This window comes from Carcharodon carcharias, chromosome 20 (genome assembly GCF_017639515.1).
Source record: "Carcharodon carcharias isolate sCarCar2 chromosome 20, sCarCar2.pri, whole genome shotgun sequence".
Lineage (NCBI taxonomy): Eukaryota > Metazoa > Chordata > Chondrichthyes > Lamniformes > Lamnidae > Carcharodon > Carcharodon carcharias.
In genome coordinates, this window is record NC_054486.1 from 69,302,850 (window position 1) to 69,320,584 (window position 17,735).

General features: G+C 44.8%; 1 protein-coding gene across 1 annotated transcript in view; it reads right to left on the bottom strand.

The window, feature by feature from the left end:
• inf2 (inverted formin 2) overlaps window positions 1-17,735 on the bottom strand; it is a 59,953-nt gene that overhangs the window by 14,472 nt on the left and 27,746 nt on the right. The window contains 2 exon segments of the mRNA XM_041214192.1: window positions 973-1,034; window positions 15,399-15,535. Of these exon segments, the coding sequence (XP_041070126.1) occupies window positions 973-1,034; window positions 15,399-15,535 (199 nt within the window).

Consider the following 17,735-nt stretch of genomic DNA (forward strand, 5'->3'; position numbering starts at 1 on the left):
GGGAGAATTTCCCTTATTTTCTTTCACAAGATTTGGTGGTTATGCTGATTGTGAGAGAGAGATGGAGCAGAGGCAGCACAGAAGAGGACATGTTACCCAGGTCTTGCTGCATGCTTCAATATCTGGGGAGTTACGAATGGTACAGAACACTTTGCATGTATCAGCAAACTTCCCCATCTCTGACCTTATGACGGAGGGATAGTCATTGATAAGGCAATTAAAGACAATTGGGCCTCAGGCACTGCCCTAAGGAACTGCTGCAATGATGTCCTGAAGTTGAGGTGATTTGCCACCAACAACCACAAACATCTTCGTTTCCGCAAGGTATGACTCCAACCAGCGTAAAGCTTTTCCCTCGGATTCCCATTGTCTTGGGTTACTAGATGCCACATTCGGTCAAATGCTGCCTATATGGGCTATCACTCTCACCTCACCTTTGGAATTAGATTGGCTAGGAGTGTAGCTAGTTCTGGAACCTCACCTTTAAGAAGTGCCAGCTGGCTTTAAGTGGTGCAGATTAGATTTAAGTTGAGTTAGTTGGATCCCCTGCTGAGGTGTACAGCCACTCAACTGCATGTTTAGCGCTGACCTGCATAATTTATATATCTAATGTTGCCCATCAGTGCTCCAAATTGAAAGTAATATGGACGTCTCATCAACCCAATGATAATATTACAATAAAGTTCCTCCCACTTAAGGTGGAGCTTCCTGTGTCAGGCATACACAGCACCGTGTTGCAAGTGAATTATGGTTGGAGATCCAAAGGAAGTGATTTCAACCCAGGTTTTCCCCTTCCCCCCTGCCCCACCATAATCCTTGAATTGTGAGCAGTTATGGAGGTGAAAATTTGGGCCATTAACTCACATAGGGCAACAAGCCAATAACATGAAGGAAATACAAATGCAAATTTGGCATTTATTTTTGTGAAAATAATCATAATATAAAACAAAACAATAATGTAGCATGACTCACCATTTAAACTGTTTTATAAAAATATTCAAATTAAGGCTTTTCTTAGGGTCTGGAAATGTGACCTGAAAGAAAGAGCAAAGACATATTTTACAGCAATGGTAGGGATTCCAAAATTCTTTCCATAGCATATCATTTTTTGACTTCGAGACAGTTTATAATATAACCTGATGTATAACTTTCTGTTCAGTTATTGTGAATAATAATTTATTATGCAATCAGTTTGAAGGATTAATTCACTAATACACCTTCACAACATATTGTTTTTGATTTATACCAAGCTGTATAGTAAAATAATTTCACCAGGCTAAAGTAGTTACAGCATTAGAATATTGATTATGAAATGAATATTGATACACCTTTGCCAGGTGTTTGTAAATAGATGCACAATGATGATATTAATCATGCAATTATATCATTATTTCAGCTACAATGTAATTGTTCTGGTGCAGTGTTATGAAAGTGTAATAATTATCATATTTTTCTGATTTATTGTAAAGTAGGTTTATGGGGGGTTGTGTTTTTCTGTATGTGTATGATTTAATTACATTTTGTAGCCAAGCAGACTATAAGTTGAAGTTATCAAAAGTAAGGTGTAGAAGTGTCTTTAAAATGCTAAGTAGGTATACATGGTTGAGGTCTTAGCATGTAAGGTGTGAAGGGAATTTGCATTTTTAGGTAGATGAAGGGAAGTTTGAATTTCAAAGAGGTTAATAAGAATATTAGCAACATGAAAGTTTTTATATTATGAGAAAGGTAAAGTTCCAAAGACATAGGGAAACAATGAAATTTGCATGTTAAAAAGGGAGAAACTCATATAAAGGAGAATGAGCCCATGGCTGAGATTTTCCAGCCCCATCACGGGTGGGACCCACTGTTGGCGAGAGGGTGCCCCAGTCAGAAGTCCATTGACTTGCGGCAGGACTGGAAGATTGTGGTGGTGGATGGGTGCAGAAAATCCCACCCTATCACGGTTCTGGGGGTGAGGAGCTGGGATGAGAGCAGAGGTGTGTGAAATAGGTCAGACACGGTGGAGGGCCCTGTCAATCATGTTGGGTGGGAATCCTTGGTTGAGGAAAAAGTAAGACATTTTGGAAGCATTGGTATGGAAGGTTGCATTGTCTGAACAGATCCAATGAAGATGGAGAAACTGGGAGAATGGAATAGAGTCCTTACTGTTATGATATGACAGATGGTAATTGCCAGGCTAAACAAATCAGAGATTATAGACCTAATAGAAGTATATGACATAGTCTTAATGAAGGCTCTAGTATTTGCGCAGAAGCCTACTGTTTATAGAAACTGGAGCTTGAGAAAAGCCATTTGGAACTCCACTATCTATGGTATTGTGTTAATTTGCTGGATCTGTTTAAAATCTCAAAATCTATTTTTGGATTGTTGCCTTAGAGGGGGTGTAACTCAGAGTCAGGTTAATTAGGAATTTTAGGAGACATTATAGTAGTAATTAGTGGTCCTATGTATGTGCTTGAAATCTTTCTTTGTGGTAAATATTTTAATTCTGTTTTTAAAAAATCTCTAAGAATCTTGGTGGACTTATTACTTCTGAATTCAGTGCACACATCTTGAAAAAAATACAAATTGCAAAACCACTGCTTTCCTCATGGATTTGATCTGCCTGGCACATATCACCTGCCATGTCATAACATGCAGGAAATGTTCCAACAACTGATCTTACACAAAAGGACAATAAAATGACAATATTGTTTTATTTAACATATACAAGCGTTATATATAGAAAGAAAGAACTTGCAATTATATAGTACCATTGACATCCTCAGGATGTCTCAAAGCATCTTACTGCCAACAAATTACTTTTGAATTATAATCACTGTCATTATCTACACAAATACACCAGTGAGTTTTCTGCAAAGCAAGTTTCCACAAACAAGCAAATTATTTGTTTGGTGGTTTTGGTAGAGCAATAAATACCAGCCATGGCACCTTCATTGCTTCATTGCTCACTAAATAGTACTACACCCTCTTTGATGACTATCTGAGAGAGCAATGATCCACTTTAACACTCAGGATAGAATTTTCCGCCCCTGCCAGAGGTGGGAATCATGGTGGGCAGGGGCACTAAATGTACTGATGGAAAAAGTCAGTTTCCCGTTGGCGGGAAATTAGTTTCGAATTTTGTTCTTCCGACTTTGATGACGGGTTAAAGCCATCTGAGTTTCGTGCTGATCTATGTCAGGAACCACACTTGCATTCATTTGCATCTCATGAATGCTCATTAAAAGGCCACCAGACTCACCAGAATTACGTTCCCCCTCCAAATTAAGTGGCCCAATCGCGGATAATGAGAATGGTCTGTTTCCTGACTGTATGTAAGTGGAGCACACTTGGGTGAGCTTCACTTCATCAATGACTTGGGGGTCAGTAAATGTTTCTTTTGCCTACCTTCAAGAGCGTTGCTGCATATTGGGTGTCTGTGTCACAAGCTGGGGCAATGCTGGGCATGGGAGACAAGACCAGTGGCGGGGGGGGGGGGGGAGACAGAGGCAGGACTAGGCATAGTGGGGGTATGGAACACAAAATGTGAAGGGAGATGGAGGCAGGACAAGGGGGGTAAACGAAAACAGAGTGGGGAGACAGAGGTAGAACTAGGTAGGGTGTGTGAAACACAAGAGGGGAGAGGGGAGACAGAGGCAGGACAAGAGGGGGAATCAAGAGCAGAGGGGTGAGACAGAGGCAGGATTGGGGGTGTCCAGGAACAGAGTGGAGTAGTGAAGGACTGTTCTGGGGCAAGAGTTATAAGACTGTCCAAGGAAGAGTCAGGGACTGTCCTGGGGCTGAGGCCACGCTGTCGGGGACATATTTAAGACACTGTCCTGGGGTTGTATGGGCCATGTTAGAGGGCTCTGCATGGCATGCACATCTTTGTCCCGGTCTTGGGTAGGGTAAGGCTTCTCTGGGCAATGACAGATGTGCACAGTATGGTGTGCAGTGCATGTTCAGTCGCCTAAGGAATTTGGTCCTGAGCGTTTGAGTCATGGTATTATGAGGCAGAGGCACAGTAACATTCAGGGGAGGAATCTGGACCCTTTAACTTGGTAGCTGAAAAGCTATGGGGGAGTGTTAGATGGTCTCATTGAGAGGAAAGGCCTCAAAAAGTAAGGGCACATGTACGCATGTGGTCTCAAGAAGGGGAAGGGACATGGGGACATCAACATTAAAGAGTTCGGGGGGAAGAACAGAAATATCCACATGAACAATGATGAGGTCAAGGGTAACAGATGGAGGCTGGACAGTGACAGGTGGAAGGGGAATTATGAAGTACGGAGGCGGATGGGAGGAACTTGGTAGGTGATGAGGGAAGTTGGAAGCTGGCAGCAGCAACATTTTCGACCTCACACAAATAGCACAATTGAAAACAGAGGGCACTGGTGAAAAGCGACTGAAGCATGCTGGGAGAAGTCAGCGTAATCACCACGACTCAGGAGGGAATCGAGGAGAAGAACTCTTGCACTCAACAGGAGGAAGGGCATCCAACAGAGGGCGCTGGTGAAAAAGTGACTGAAGCATTCTGGGAGAAGTCAGCGCAGTCACCATGACTCAGGAGGGAATCGAGGAGAAGGACTCTTGCACTCAACATTTGAATAAGAGCACGGATCTTGAAGGCAGATCAGTTGAAAAAGAGCACGGAGATTGAAAATAAAAGGAGGGGAAGCTGAAGAGGAGCGGCAGCGTTTGAGCGGCCCAGTGAAGGAGTGGAGCTTTGAGGCTTTGGCGAGCAGAAGCTTCGGCAAGCAGAGGCTGAGGATGAGCTTTCTCCCAGTGGGGTAGGGTCAGGTAAATTCCTTTAATTAAATTAGGAGTAGGTAATGGAGGCAGCAGTTGTGGCAGTCGAGTGCTCCGAATGCAGCATGTGGAAAGTCATGGACAGCACAATTGTCCCTGATGACTACACCTGCAAAAGGTGCATCCAGCTGCAGCTCCTGAGAAGCTGAGTTAGGGAACTGGAGCTGGAGCTGGAGCTGGATGAACTTCAGATTATATGGGAGGCAGAGGCAGTAATAGACAGGAGTTTCAGGGAAACAGTCACCCCTAAAAGTCAGGAGGCAGGCAGCTGGGTGAATGTCAGGAGAGGGAAGGGAAGTAGACAGAACGAGCAGAGCACCCCTGTGGCCGTTCCCATCAACAATAGGTATACCGTTTTGGATACTGTTGGTGGGGACGACCTACCAGAAACAAGTTGTAGTGGTCACGTCATGGCACCGAGGCTGGACCCTCAGCTCAGAGAGGAGGGAGGGAACAGAGGAGAGCAGTAGTAATAGGGGATTCGATAGTTAGGGGGACAGATAGGAGGTTCTGTGGGAGAGATCGAGAATCCCGGATGGTCTGTTGCCTCCCTGGTGCCAGGGTCCATGATATCTCAGATCAAGTTCTCATTATTCTCAGGAGGGAGGGTGAGCAGCCAGATGTTGTAGTCCATGTAGGGACCAATGACGTGGATAGGGAGGAGGAGGAGGTCCTGCAAAGAGAGTTTAGGGAGTTAGGTGCTAAGTTGAAGGACAGGAACTTCAGGGTTACGATCTCAGGAGTGCTACCCGTGCCATGTGCTAGTGAGGCTAGAAATAGGAGGATAATGCAGCTAAGTACGTGGCTAAGGAGATGGTGCAGGAGGGAGGACTTCATGTTTCTTGACAATTGGGCTCTGTTCCAGGGAAGGTGGGACCTGTTCCGATGGGACGATTTGCACCTGAACTGGAGGGGGACTAACATCCTTGCGGGTAGGTTTGCCAGTGCTGCTCCGGGGCGTATAAACTAGATTTGCAGGGGGAGGGGAACCAGAGTGTTAGAGCAGATTGTGAGGTGGAGGAGGATAAAGGTCAAGTGAGGAATGCATGTATAGACAGAAATCAAGGGTCCGTACTTGATAGAAATGTTCTCAGGTACATCTATTTCAATGCAAGGAGTATTGTTGGAAAGGTAGATGAACTTAGGGCGTGGATTGGCGCGTGGGATTATGACATTATTGCTATTAGTGAGACTCGGTTGCAGGAGGGGCAGGACTGGCAGCTCAATGTTCCAGGGTTCCGTTGTTTCAGACGTGATAGAGGGGGAGGGATGAAAGGGGAAGGAGTGGCATTAATAGTCAGGGAAAATATCACAGCTGTGCGTAAGCAGGACAGCCCGGAGGGCTCGTCTACAGAGGCTATATGGGTGGAGCTGAGGAATGGGAAAGGTGTGACCACACTAACAGGGTTGTATTATAGACCGCCCAATAGTCAGAGAGAATTGGAGGAGCAAATCTGTAGAGAGATAGCAGACCGATGTAAGAAACAGAAAGTTGTGATAGTAGGAGATTTTAACTTTCCACATATTGACTGGGATTCCTATCCTGTAAAAGGGCTGGATGGCTTGGAGTTTGTCAAATGTATTCAGGAAAGTTTTCTAAATCAATACATAGAGGTACCAATGAGAGAGGATGCAATACTTGATTTCCTATTAGGGAACCAGACAAGTCAGGTGACAGAAGTATGTGTAGGCGAACATTTTGGGTCCAGTGACCACAATGTCATTAGTTTTAAGCTACTTATGGATAAGGATAGGTCTGGTCCTCGAGTTATGATTCTAAATTGGAGAAAGGCCAATTTTGTGGAAATGAGAAAGGATCTAGGAAGAGTGGATTGGCATAAGTTGTTTACTGGCAAGGATGTGTTCAGTAAGTGGAAGGCATTCAAAGGCAAAATTTTGAGAGTGCAGAGTTTGCATGTTCCTGTCAGGATTAAAGGCAAAGTTAACAGGCATAGGGAACCTTGGTTTTCAAGGGATATTGGTGATCTGGTTAAGAAGAAGAGAGAGGTATATAGCAGGTATAGGCAACAAGAAGCAAATGAGGTACTTGTAGAGTATAGAAAATGTAAGAAAATACTAAAAAAGGACATCAGGAAGGCAAAAAGAAGACATGAGGTTGCTTTGGCAGTTAATGTGAAGGTAAACCCGAAGGGTTTCTACAAGTATATTAAGAGTAAAAGGATAGTAGGGACACAATTGGTCCCCTTGAAGATCAGAGTGGTTGTCTATGTGTGGTGCCTCACGAGATGGGGGAGATCTTAAACAGTTTTTTTGCATCAGTATTTACTCAGGAAACAGGCATAGTGTATAAGGAAGGAAGGGAAACAATCAGTAGTTTCATGGAACATATAGAGATTAAAGAGGAGGAGGTGCTTGCTGCCTTACAGCGAATAAAGGTAGATAAATCCTCCGGGCCTGACATGATATTCCCTTGGACCTTGAGGGAGACTAGTGTAGAAATTGCAGGGGCCCTGGCAGAAATATTTAAAATGTCCTTAGCCATGGGTGAGGTGCTGGAGGATTGGAGGGTAGCTCATGTTATTCCGTTGTTTAAAAAAGGCTCCAAAAGTAAACTAGGTAATTACAGGCCAGTGAGCCTGACGTCAGTAGTAGGTAAATTATTGGAAGGTGTTCTGAGAGATCGGATATATAATTATTTGGACAGCCAAGGGCTGATTAAGGATAGTCAGCATGGCTTTGTGCATGGCAGGTCATGTTTAATGAACCTTGTAGAGTTTTTCGAGGAAGTTACCAAGAAAGTAGATGAAGGAAAGGCTGTGAATGTTGTCTACATGGACTTTAGTAAGGCCTTTGATAAGGTCCCACATGGGAGGTTAGTTCAGAAGGTTCAGACACTTGGTATCCATGGAGAGGTTGTAAACTGGATTTGAAATTGGCTGTGTGGGAGAAGACAGAGAGTGGTAGTGGATTATTGCTTCTCAGACTGGAGGTCTGTGACTAGTGGTGCGCCTCAGGGATCTGTGCTGGGACCATTGTTGTTTGTTGTCTATATCAATGATTTGGATGATAATGTGGTGAATTGGATCAGCAAGTTTGCTGGTGACATTAAGATTGGAGGCGTTGTGGGCAGCGAGGAAGGCTTTCAAAGCTTGCAGAGAGATCTGGACCAACTGGAAAAAAGGGCCAGAAAATGGCAGATGGAATTTAATGCGGAAAAGTGTGAGGTGTTACATTTTGGAAGGTCAAACCAAGGTAGGACATACACAGTAAATGGTAGGGCACTGAGGAGTGTGGAGGAACAAAGGGATCTGGAAGTTCAGATACATAGTTCCCTAAAAGTGGCGTCACAGGTAGACAAGGTTGTAAAGAAAGCTTTTGGCATACTGGCCTTCATAAATCAAAGTATTGAGTATAGGAGTTGGGATGTTATGGTGAGGTTGTATAAGACATTGGTGAGGCCAACTTTGGAGTATTGTGTGCAGTTCTGGTTGCCTAACTACAGGAAGGATATCAGTAAGATTGAGAGAGTGCAGAGAAGATTTACTAGGATGTTGCTGGGTCATAAGGAGTTGAGTTACAGGGAAAGATTAAACAGGTTAGGACTTTATTCCTTGGAGCGTAGAAGAATGAGGGGAGATATGATAGAAGTTTACAAAATTATGAGGGGTATAGACAGAGTAAATGCGAGTAGGCTCTTTCCACTTAGATTAGGAGAAATAACCATGAGAGGACATGGCTTTAAGGTGAAAGGGGAAAGGTTTAGGGGGAACATTAGGGGGAACTTCTTCACTCAGACAGTGGTGAGTGTGTGGAACGAGCTACCATCTGACGTGGTAAATGCGGGCTCACTCTTAAGTTTTAAGAATAAATTAGATAGATACATGGATGGGTGAGGTCTGGAAGGTTTTGGACTAGGTGCAGGTCAATGGGACTAGCGGAATAATATTTCGGCACAGACTAGAAGGGCCGAATGGCTTGTTTTCTGTGCTGTAGTGTTCTATGGTTCTATGGGAAAGACAAGCTAGGAAACAATTGACCAGTGAGTGGTCCCTGGGTGTGTGGGAGGAGTTCAGTGCGGCAATTTTTGGCCAATTGAAGGGGTACCTGATAAATGTCCTGCATTGCTCAGCTAAGTGCTGGATTCAAGGGTCAAATGCACAATGGGTGATTTTGGCTCCTTTACTAATGTTGCACGATTAGGTGCGTATCCGTTAAGTCTAGATGCTGCAGTGGCCTTAATTGGCATCTGATCCTTACAGAGGCTTATCAGAATGGATATAGGACCAAACAATCAAGGGCCACATCAGCTGTGCAGAACCAATATGGACCTGACAAGCCTCCATATTTCCAGTGCACCAGTCATGGCATTCAAGGCACCATGCTTACAGTCAGGACATAAGCACAAGGATTGGGTATCGATAGATATTGTCAAGGTCACTGGAGAACAATCACCAGAAGCCTGACAATGGTTCCTAAGACATGGATCTTTTGACCCTAATGAAGACCCTCATTATGAATGTTCAGGCATATCTGAGGGGAAAGCTCAGCCACCTTTTGCCCTCCAGGCTGACCTCATCATGCAAGGAGTGGCCTTGTTATGCCACGTACAGACTGAGGACAAGCCCATGTCCAAATGGAGCAAGACTTGGACAATATCCAAGTGGCAAGTAACATTCGCACCACACAAGTGCCAGAGAGGATCTAACCATCGCCCCTTGATGTTCAATGGCATTACCATCACTGAACCTCTCACTATTAAAATCCTGGGGGTTACCATTGACCAGAAACTGAACTGGATTAGCCATATAAATACTGTGGCTGCAAGAGGAGGTCAGAGGCCAGGAATCCTAAAATGAGTAACTTGCTCCTGACTCCCCAAAGCCCGTCCACCATCTACAAGGCACAAGTCAAGAGTGTAAGGGAATAATTTCCACTTGACTGGATGAGTGCAGCTCCAACAACACTCAAAATGCTTGACACCATTCGGAAAAAGTAGCCCGCTTGATTGACAACCTGTCCACAAACATTCACTCCCTCCACAACTGACGCACAGTAACAGCAGTGTGTACCATTTACAAGGTGCACTGTAGGAACTCACCAGGGCTCCTAGACAGCACCTTCCAAACCCATGACTGTTACCATCTAGAAAGACAAGGGCAGCAGGCAGAAGGGAATAGCACTAGCTGGAAGTTCCCGTCCAAGCCACTCACCATCCTGACTTGGAAATTTATCGCCATTCCTTCACTGTTGCTGGATCAAAATCCTGGAACTCCTTCCCTAGCAGCACAATGGATGCACCTAGACCACGAGGACTGCAGCGGTTCAGGAAAGAAGCTCACCACCACTTCCTGAAGGGCAATTAGGGATGGCCAATAAACGCTGGTCTAGCCAGTGATGCCCAAATCCCATGAATGAATAAAAAATAAGTCAAGGGCTAGAGACTGCATTCCTGCCTTGCATAAGGAGGGAGAATGTTCAATGGGAGCCACCATTGATTGCTCAATAGTATCCATTCATAGATATACGCAGGAGTGGAGAATGCAAGCTGCATGTAATGCTGCCCTTGTTGGTGGCTAGGATTAGAATGAGAAGAAGGGCCTGTCACCGATTGACACAGCTCAGGGAAGACCATTAACCCCGAAGATCAAGATCCAGTGGGTCCCCAGGAAGTCGCAGATGCTGAAGAGGGGCCAAATCCATAAACACATTTGGCGCGACCAAGGGTCTTCAGGAGACACAGCTCATAAATGGAGATGAGTGAAAGACTCACTCGTCTAGGGATGAGATAGCTCACGTTTGCCACATTCTCTGTGAGGAAGTCAGCTACATTGACTCGTAAGGCAAACAGTTCTGGTTGCTCTGAAGGTTACCGCCACACTGAACTTTTTTGCAAGCTATTTCTTCCAGGGCTGCACTGGGAACCTTTGTAAAATCTCACAATCGGCAACACACAAATGCATAAGGGAGGTGCCAGATGCCTTTTTCAGTATAGCTCACCATTACATGCAGTTCTGCATGGATGACACAAGCCAGGTTGCCAGAATTGTGGGATTCATTGTGATCTCAGGATTCACGCAAGTGCAGAGCACCATCGACTACACACATATGGCCTTGAGAGCCCCCTGGCAGCAGCCTGTGAGATTCATTAATAGAAAAGGATTTCACTTTCTGAACGTCCAGCTCATTTCTGATCACAGAAAGCAGATCCAGCATGTTTGTGCGAGAGGCCCAGGGAGTTCACATGACTCATACATTTTGAGTAAATCCCAGGTGCCAGAGATATTTTAGGGAACTCGGCGTTTAGAGGGATGGCTCCTCAGTGATAAGGAATATCCCCAGAAGACATGGTTAATGAAACCTGCTGGTTGGCCACAGAGTGCATCTAAGAAGAGATACAATGCTGCACATTCTGTTACAAGATCTTGAACAGAGCAGATTATTTGCCTTTTAAAGATCCTTTTCCAATGTTTGGTACGGTCTGGCGGGGCTCTCCAATACTCACCACAGAGAATGTCCCTCATCATTATTGTTCACTGCATCCTGCATAATCTAGCGCTACAAAGGAAGGATGTTTTGCCGCAGGGAGATGTCTCCTCAGAGGAGGAGGACTTGGAAGAGGATGGATCTGAAGAGGGTGAGGGTTTAGCCGAGCCACATGCGGATGCTTTTGCATGGGCAAAATGCGGCAGACGCACCCTGACAACCTCATAGATACAAGATTTCAAGAGGATTAAGGTGAAGACAAGTTTTCACAATTGAAGTTCTGTTCACGCTTTGATGCAGGGGACACACAAAACCTTCATTGTCAGCATCAACATATCATTAAAGGTCATCAATCTCACAATGATCACGGAAGCAGCATAAGTCACTTTCAACCCTAATGATGGGGTCATCCTTGGAAGGTGCAATAGCCTAGGGAACATGTAACCACTGAGGAATGTGATCAGTACTGCACTAGTGCACTTCCTTTCGCAGCTACACTTAATGCATTCCTTTCAACCATGGAGTCAATAATTCAGTGGGCATGGCATCCTCAAGCATCTGAAATGCTATTGTACACATGGATGCGCTCATGTCAGTATGACAGCAGCTTAGCAAGGTGACGCTAACAGGAAAACATTCATCAATGGTTAGTACTTGACCGTCTCAAGAGGGAGCTCCATCCGGACAGCACCATCTCTCCAAATACCAGCTCTCATGCATGAAAAATGCAGAGGCCTCATCTTGCTACCGAGCCCCAGGATGCCACCGGACATCAGGATGCAGTGACCTGTTACTTAACACATACACCCAAAACTGTGAGTTATGTTTAATTTGTTATCACAGAAAGTAGCTCAGCAGGGCCATTATTGGATTTTTCACAGACAGTCATGACTTTCATTGAAAGCCTGCCAAGTCTACGTTCTGCATTGGCATTTGGTAGAGACGTGGCCCAGTCAGTACTGACACAGAGTCAATGGCAACTTCTTCCCTTCATAGATCCGGCTGAGCACTCAGGAGATGTACCAAAGCATCATGTTCAGAGCATGACAGTCCTTAACATTGTCCAGCTCACAAAGGCCAATCCTTTCTATATATCCTTAGTCAATGAGTGCAGTCACGTAATGAATTCCATATCGATTCGTTACTGTGCCGTTACAGGAGCATTCTGTAAAGCACCACTAGGCAGCTGTCCAGGTGCAAAGTACAATCCTCACAGGTAAGTAGACGGCTTCATCAGGATGAGCACAACCTCTGACGTCACACACTCTTTCCTCTCTAGCAGACATTTCTAATGTCACCGAGTGGAAACTACTTCAATCAGTTAGCATCATGCATGGGGAGAGTGGGAACTAAGAAAAGAATAACATTCAGCCTTAAACATGGAGAAGAAAACACGCCGGGAGGCATGAAAGCCTATGGTATTTGATGATGAATATCACTTTTCCCAAAGACTCGGTCATAAAATAAATATCATTGCAAAGTACACTTTGGAGAAACAATTTTAATGTTCATCATGATAAATACTTGTCATATCCACAAACTACAGACTTCAGTGTGACAGCATCAGGATAATCACTAAATTTGATGAACAATTCTCCTGAGGCCAAATAGTGTCTGTCTGACATCTGAGGGTCACATGTGTATTGTGCAGCCATCATTCTCACGTATGAATTGTCTTTGTTAATGTCGCAGATGTGAAAATAAAGGCAATTCACTGTGATGCGATTGAGTGAGAGTTAATGGAACTGACGAACCAGATGGGAGATAATTGGGAAGGATTCATTTTGTACCCTTGAATGAACACCGGTCCTTGTATCGCATCGATTAGACATTCATTACCTGAGATTTGGGGAGAGATAAATGTAAACTATATTTGAAACAGTGCAGATTATATACAGTGAATGAACACTTTGTGCATTCAAAACTTCTTAATTTTAATTACCCTGTTGCTATGTTTAGCAGCAGCCCCGACATCTGCAGCAGACATGGAGGCAGCCTGCTGACTGCAATGCCCCGCTGTCTGAGATGACTCTGGTAGGTGTCCTCTGGTGTCCCGAGGCATGGAAGGCTCTGGCCTGCCAAGGGGCAGATGCTCTGTGGCAGGTGCCCCCTCCGTGGCCTGAGCTGTTGTAGTTGGTGGGGTGACTTGCAGAGAGGATTTGGACTGGCAGGGCACCCTTGGAGGGTCATGGAAGAATGCCCCCGGGGTGCCTGACTGGTGCTCCTCCTCCCCGTGGGTGCCCAAAGGCCTCTCTATGACTCCTTAAGGAACAGGGGCACCTGGAGGGAAGTAAAGGTGCCCCATCCCTCTCTCACCTAGCCATTGCTGAAGTGCGCCCATGGCTAGAGTGATGGTGTTAAGATCTGAATGTAATTCTGACAGAACCTGCTGGATCTGGGTCTCCAAGGCAGCTGCCACCCTTCCCAGAGATTTCGATGCACTCACATGCCAGAACCATGACATCAGACAAAACATTGACAGACTCCTCTATCCTTCATTCCAGTCTGTTGACAGCTTCTGAGAACTCTCCTGATGTTGCCCTGCCTGTTGCTGCATCTCCAACATTTCTCTTGGAGTCGATTCCAGAGGCTCATCATGGGACTTGGACTCAGCAGGGGCTTGGTCTCCAGCAGTCCTCCGTCAGAAATTTCAGCTTTGATGGCCTCCACCTGCTGTGAATCAGTGTCTGTGAGGTGATAACCAGATTATCAACCCGAGCCTACTCTAGAACTCGGACCCATCAAGGTGCATATATCTGCGCTGGTGGAGCATGCAGGTGTATGCAGTGACGGGTCTTCAATAAGTGGCTTCTCTGCCTCCTCGGTTGAGGCGGCCTAGGGGCTGAGGCTGAGGGCTTGCTGGAGCTCTCCCTCTACCTTTTCTTCCTGGTAGTTGGAATAGACCGAAGAGATAATTAGTGATTGACTAGGCAGGCCATTGGAGGTCACTCACAGTCACTGTTCCCATCTTGTTGATACTGGATGAACTGTCACTGGCTTGTTGGGAGGGAAGGGCCGATCTCGCCCTTTGTGCAGGAATGATCGGCAGTGAGCTCAGCCACCTGCTCCTCATGGGTGGGGAATTTCTCAGCTCTGGAATCCCCCCTCTGGTCTTCGCACCTTCCCTTCTGATGTGGGACATCTTGTCCAGCATAAAGACACGTGGATTGGCCATAAGCAGTATGGATGAAAGAGTAGTTCAGAAGCAGGCGTGTCTGTTGTGTGTGCTGAGCCCACCTCAGTGAAGGATTAAGGTGTGTGCAGGATGTTATGTGAGATGCTGAGCTTTAAGTGGCTGGCAGACATGCTGGGCTGATTTCCCATCTGCTAGTAATGTGTGGCGGCCCTGTGGACTTTAACCCTTAGATGGCTTGATGTCCTTTTGAAAGTGTGAGCTTGGAGTGAGTAGGAGTTTCACTTACCTGGTGGAGCACATCAGTTCATTCATTCATGCGCTGTGCTGCAGAGTGGTCCTTTTCTGTTGGCCATGGACACTGACCTCCCAGGAGACCTCCTCCCAGGCCATCGTGCTGTGTTGGGAGGACTTCCTGCCGTTCCTGGACGGCCTGGAGATGAATCCCCAGAGAGACCTCACTGAACTGTGGAGCGGAGTGTTTTGTTCTTTTGGGTGCCATGGTGAAGCAGAACTAAACAACACACCTGGCCTGAGTGAATGTCTGTGCGGGTAACGTTTAAGTATGGCACCAAGACCTTTGACCCCATGAGGTATTAGTGAGGCAGACAAATCCCTGCCCGCCCCGTCACAAGATTCAACAAGCTCCTCATTGATGCATAATTAATGAGCTGAAAAGCAGAAAATTGGGCTGACAAATCCGACTCGCTGCCCCTCGGGGATCACGCCGACTTACCCGTCCTTTGATGGTGCAGCACTTCTGCAGCACTGCACTGAAGTAGCAGCCTAGATTATGTGTTTGTCTCTGGAATAAAGCTTGAACCCACATTCAGGAGGTGGGGCTGCTACCATTGAGCAAAGGTTGACACTTAAAGGATATATAATAATATGTTCAGGTGGGAAATGCATTCTTATCATCACAAATTATTTGAGTTTCTCAGAAATATGAGAAACTATAACATCATCAGAAGAGCAGAACTGAGCTATTATATCATGCTTCCCTTAAAATAATGCACTATTCTGTAATTACCTCCTTTGACTCTTTTTTGAAGAGGGCTTGATCTTTGTCTTTTGTTTGTGATGATGAGAAGCAGAAAAGGAGTTCAATGCTGTCATAATTAGGATTTATAGAATTACTTTGGCTAAGTGACCATAAAGAATTCCTTTCTGAAATAACAAAGATTTGAAATTTTATATGAATCACTACACAGTAGGAGATGTTACTGAACAGAGATTGGGAAGGTTACTCCAGTAGCAGCAAAATCCAGAAGCATTGTAGATTTTACTGTCATTTAAACTCACTTTTCTTCATGGAGTGATTTCCACCACATGCAACAAGGCTCCTTCCTGTATGGGGCCATTATGTGGCTTGAAGAAAGTATTGGCATCATTGCACAACCCTACAGCTCAGAACAGATGCATGAAAGTGGAAATGTAGTGGGACAAGAAAATAAATCTTTGATGGAGTTTATGAAAGAACAGTAAATCCTATGAGAAATATGAATTTTTCTTATGAGGAATATTATGGGTGACACAGCATCACAGAATGGTATGATTTATAAAGCACTTCCTCAGTCTACTGAATTCCTTATCAGAGGTGTGAGATTATGTAAATGCTGGTCAGATGTGCGATTCCACAAGTCAAGAGAAAATTGGAAGAAGAGCCTTGACTGGGCTACTTTGTGAGTGGCGAGAAAGAATGAGAGCAGAGCGGGGTATAAAAAAGCTCCATAGAGAATGAGATTTCACCGCGTGAGCAGCAGGAGAGCTGGGTATTAAAGAGCTGTCAGTAGCCAGTCTGTGGGTTCAGAGCCTGCATTCAGAAAAAAATCAAGATGTGACAGGACAGGAAAGCAGGTTAGTGATTGGTTTGGCCAGTATTTTCTACTTCATCTTATTTAAGCTAGGGAATTTCAATTGGGTTAAGTAGAACATTAATTGAATTAATAAGAATATAAGCACAAGCTGGACTAGAGCCATTAGTTAAAACTTAATTAATAAAATCAATTAATAAATTAAAACACAATAAGGATGCCTGGGCAGGTGATGTGTTGCAGATGAAGTATGTGGGTGCTGGTGGGTGCCAGTGTGATCCATGGCAATCATGTGTGTCGTAAATGTCTGCAGCTCAAGGAATTTTGTCTCAGAGTTAATGGGCTGGAGGCAGAGTCTCAGCCACTGCGATGCTTTGGGGAGCAGGAAAGTTACCTGGACACTTTGTTCCAGAAGACAGTCACACTCATTAGGCTAGGATCTTCTGATTTAGTCCAAAGTCAAGGACAAGATGGTGTGACTGCTAGTGAAGCAGGTATGGGGATCAAGAAGGAAGAAGTGGAGGAGCCTCAGCCCTTGCAATTGCCCAACAAGTTTGAGGTCCTTGCAACTTGTATGGATGAGGGCAGAGGCTGCAGAGTGGATGAGCGAACACATCATGGCATTGTGGTTCAGGGGCAGTTATTCAAGTGGGGGGAAAGAAACAGGAATGTAGTGATAGTAGGGGACAGTATAGTCAGGGGAATAGACACAATTCTTTGCAGCCGCGAGCATAAATCCAGAAGGCTGCATTGCCTGCCCAGTGCCAGGGTCCGGGGCATCTCTTTGAGGCCGGAGAGGAACTTGCAGTGGAAGGGGGGGATCCAGTTGTTGTGTTTCATATGGGTGCCAGTGACATTGATAGGATTAGCAGAGAGGTTCTGCTTAGGGATTATGAACAGCTAGGGGTTAAATTACAAAACTGAACCACAAAGGTAATAACCTGTGGGTTGTTCCCTGAGCCATGAGGAATTTGCATAGGTTAAATAACATTGGAGAGTTAATTGTGTGTCTCAAAGATTGGTGTGGGAGAAATGGATTTCAATTCATGGGGCACTGACATCAGAATTGAGGAATATATGAGCTGTACTGTTGGGATGGTTTTCACCTGAACCATACTGAGACTGGTGGATTGTATAACTAGGATGGTAGAAAGAGATTTAAACTGAATAGTAGGAGTGAAAGATCACTTGAGGAGAGGTGTGGGAAATTAAAGAGAAATGATAAGGCAATAGAGCAGGGTAGCAATATGGGTAATAGCAGGACATTTAGAAAACTATAATGCTATCAGGTAGAATCAATGTGGTTTTGTGAAAGGGAAATTGATTTTGACTAAATTATTAAAGTTCTTTAAGGAAGTAACAAGCAATGTGGATAAAGGAGAACCTGTAGATGTGATGTACTTGAAATTCCAAAAAATGTTTGATAAAGTACCACATCAAGAGCTACTGCACAAAATAAAAGCTTGTGGTGTAGAGGGTAACATATTAGCATGAATAGAGGATAGGTTAGCTAACAGGAAGCAGAAAGTAGTGATAAATGGGTCATCTTTGGG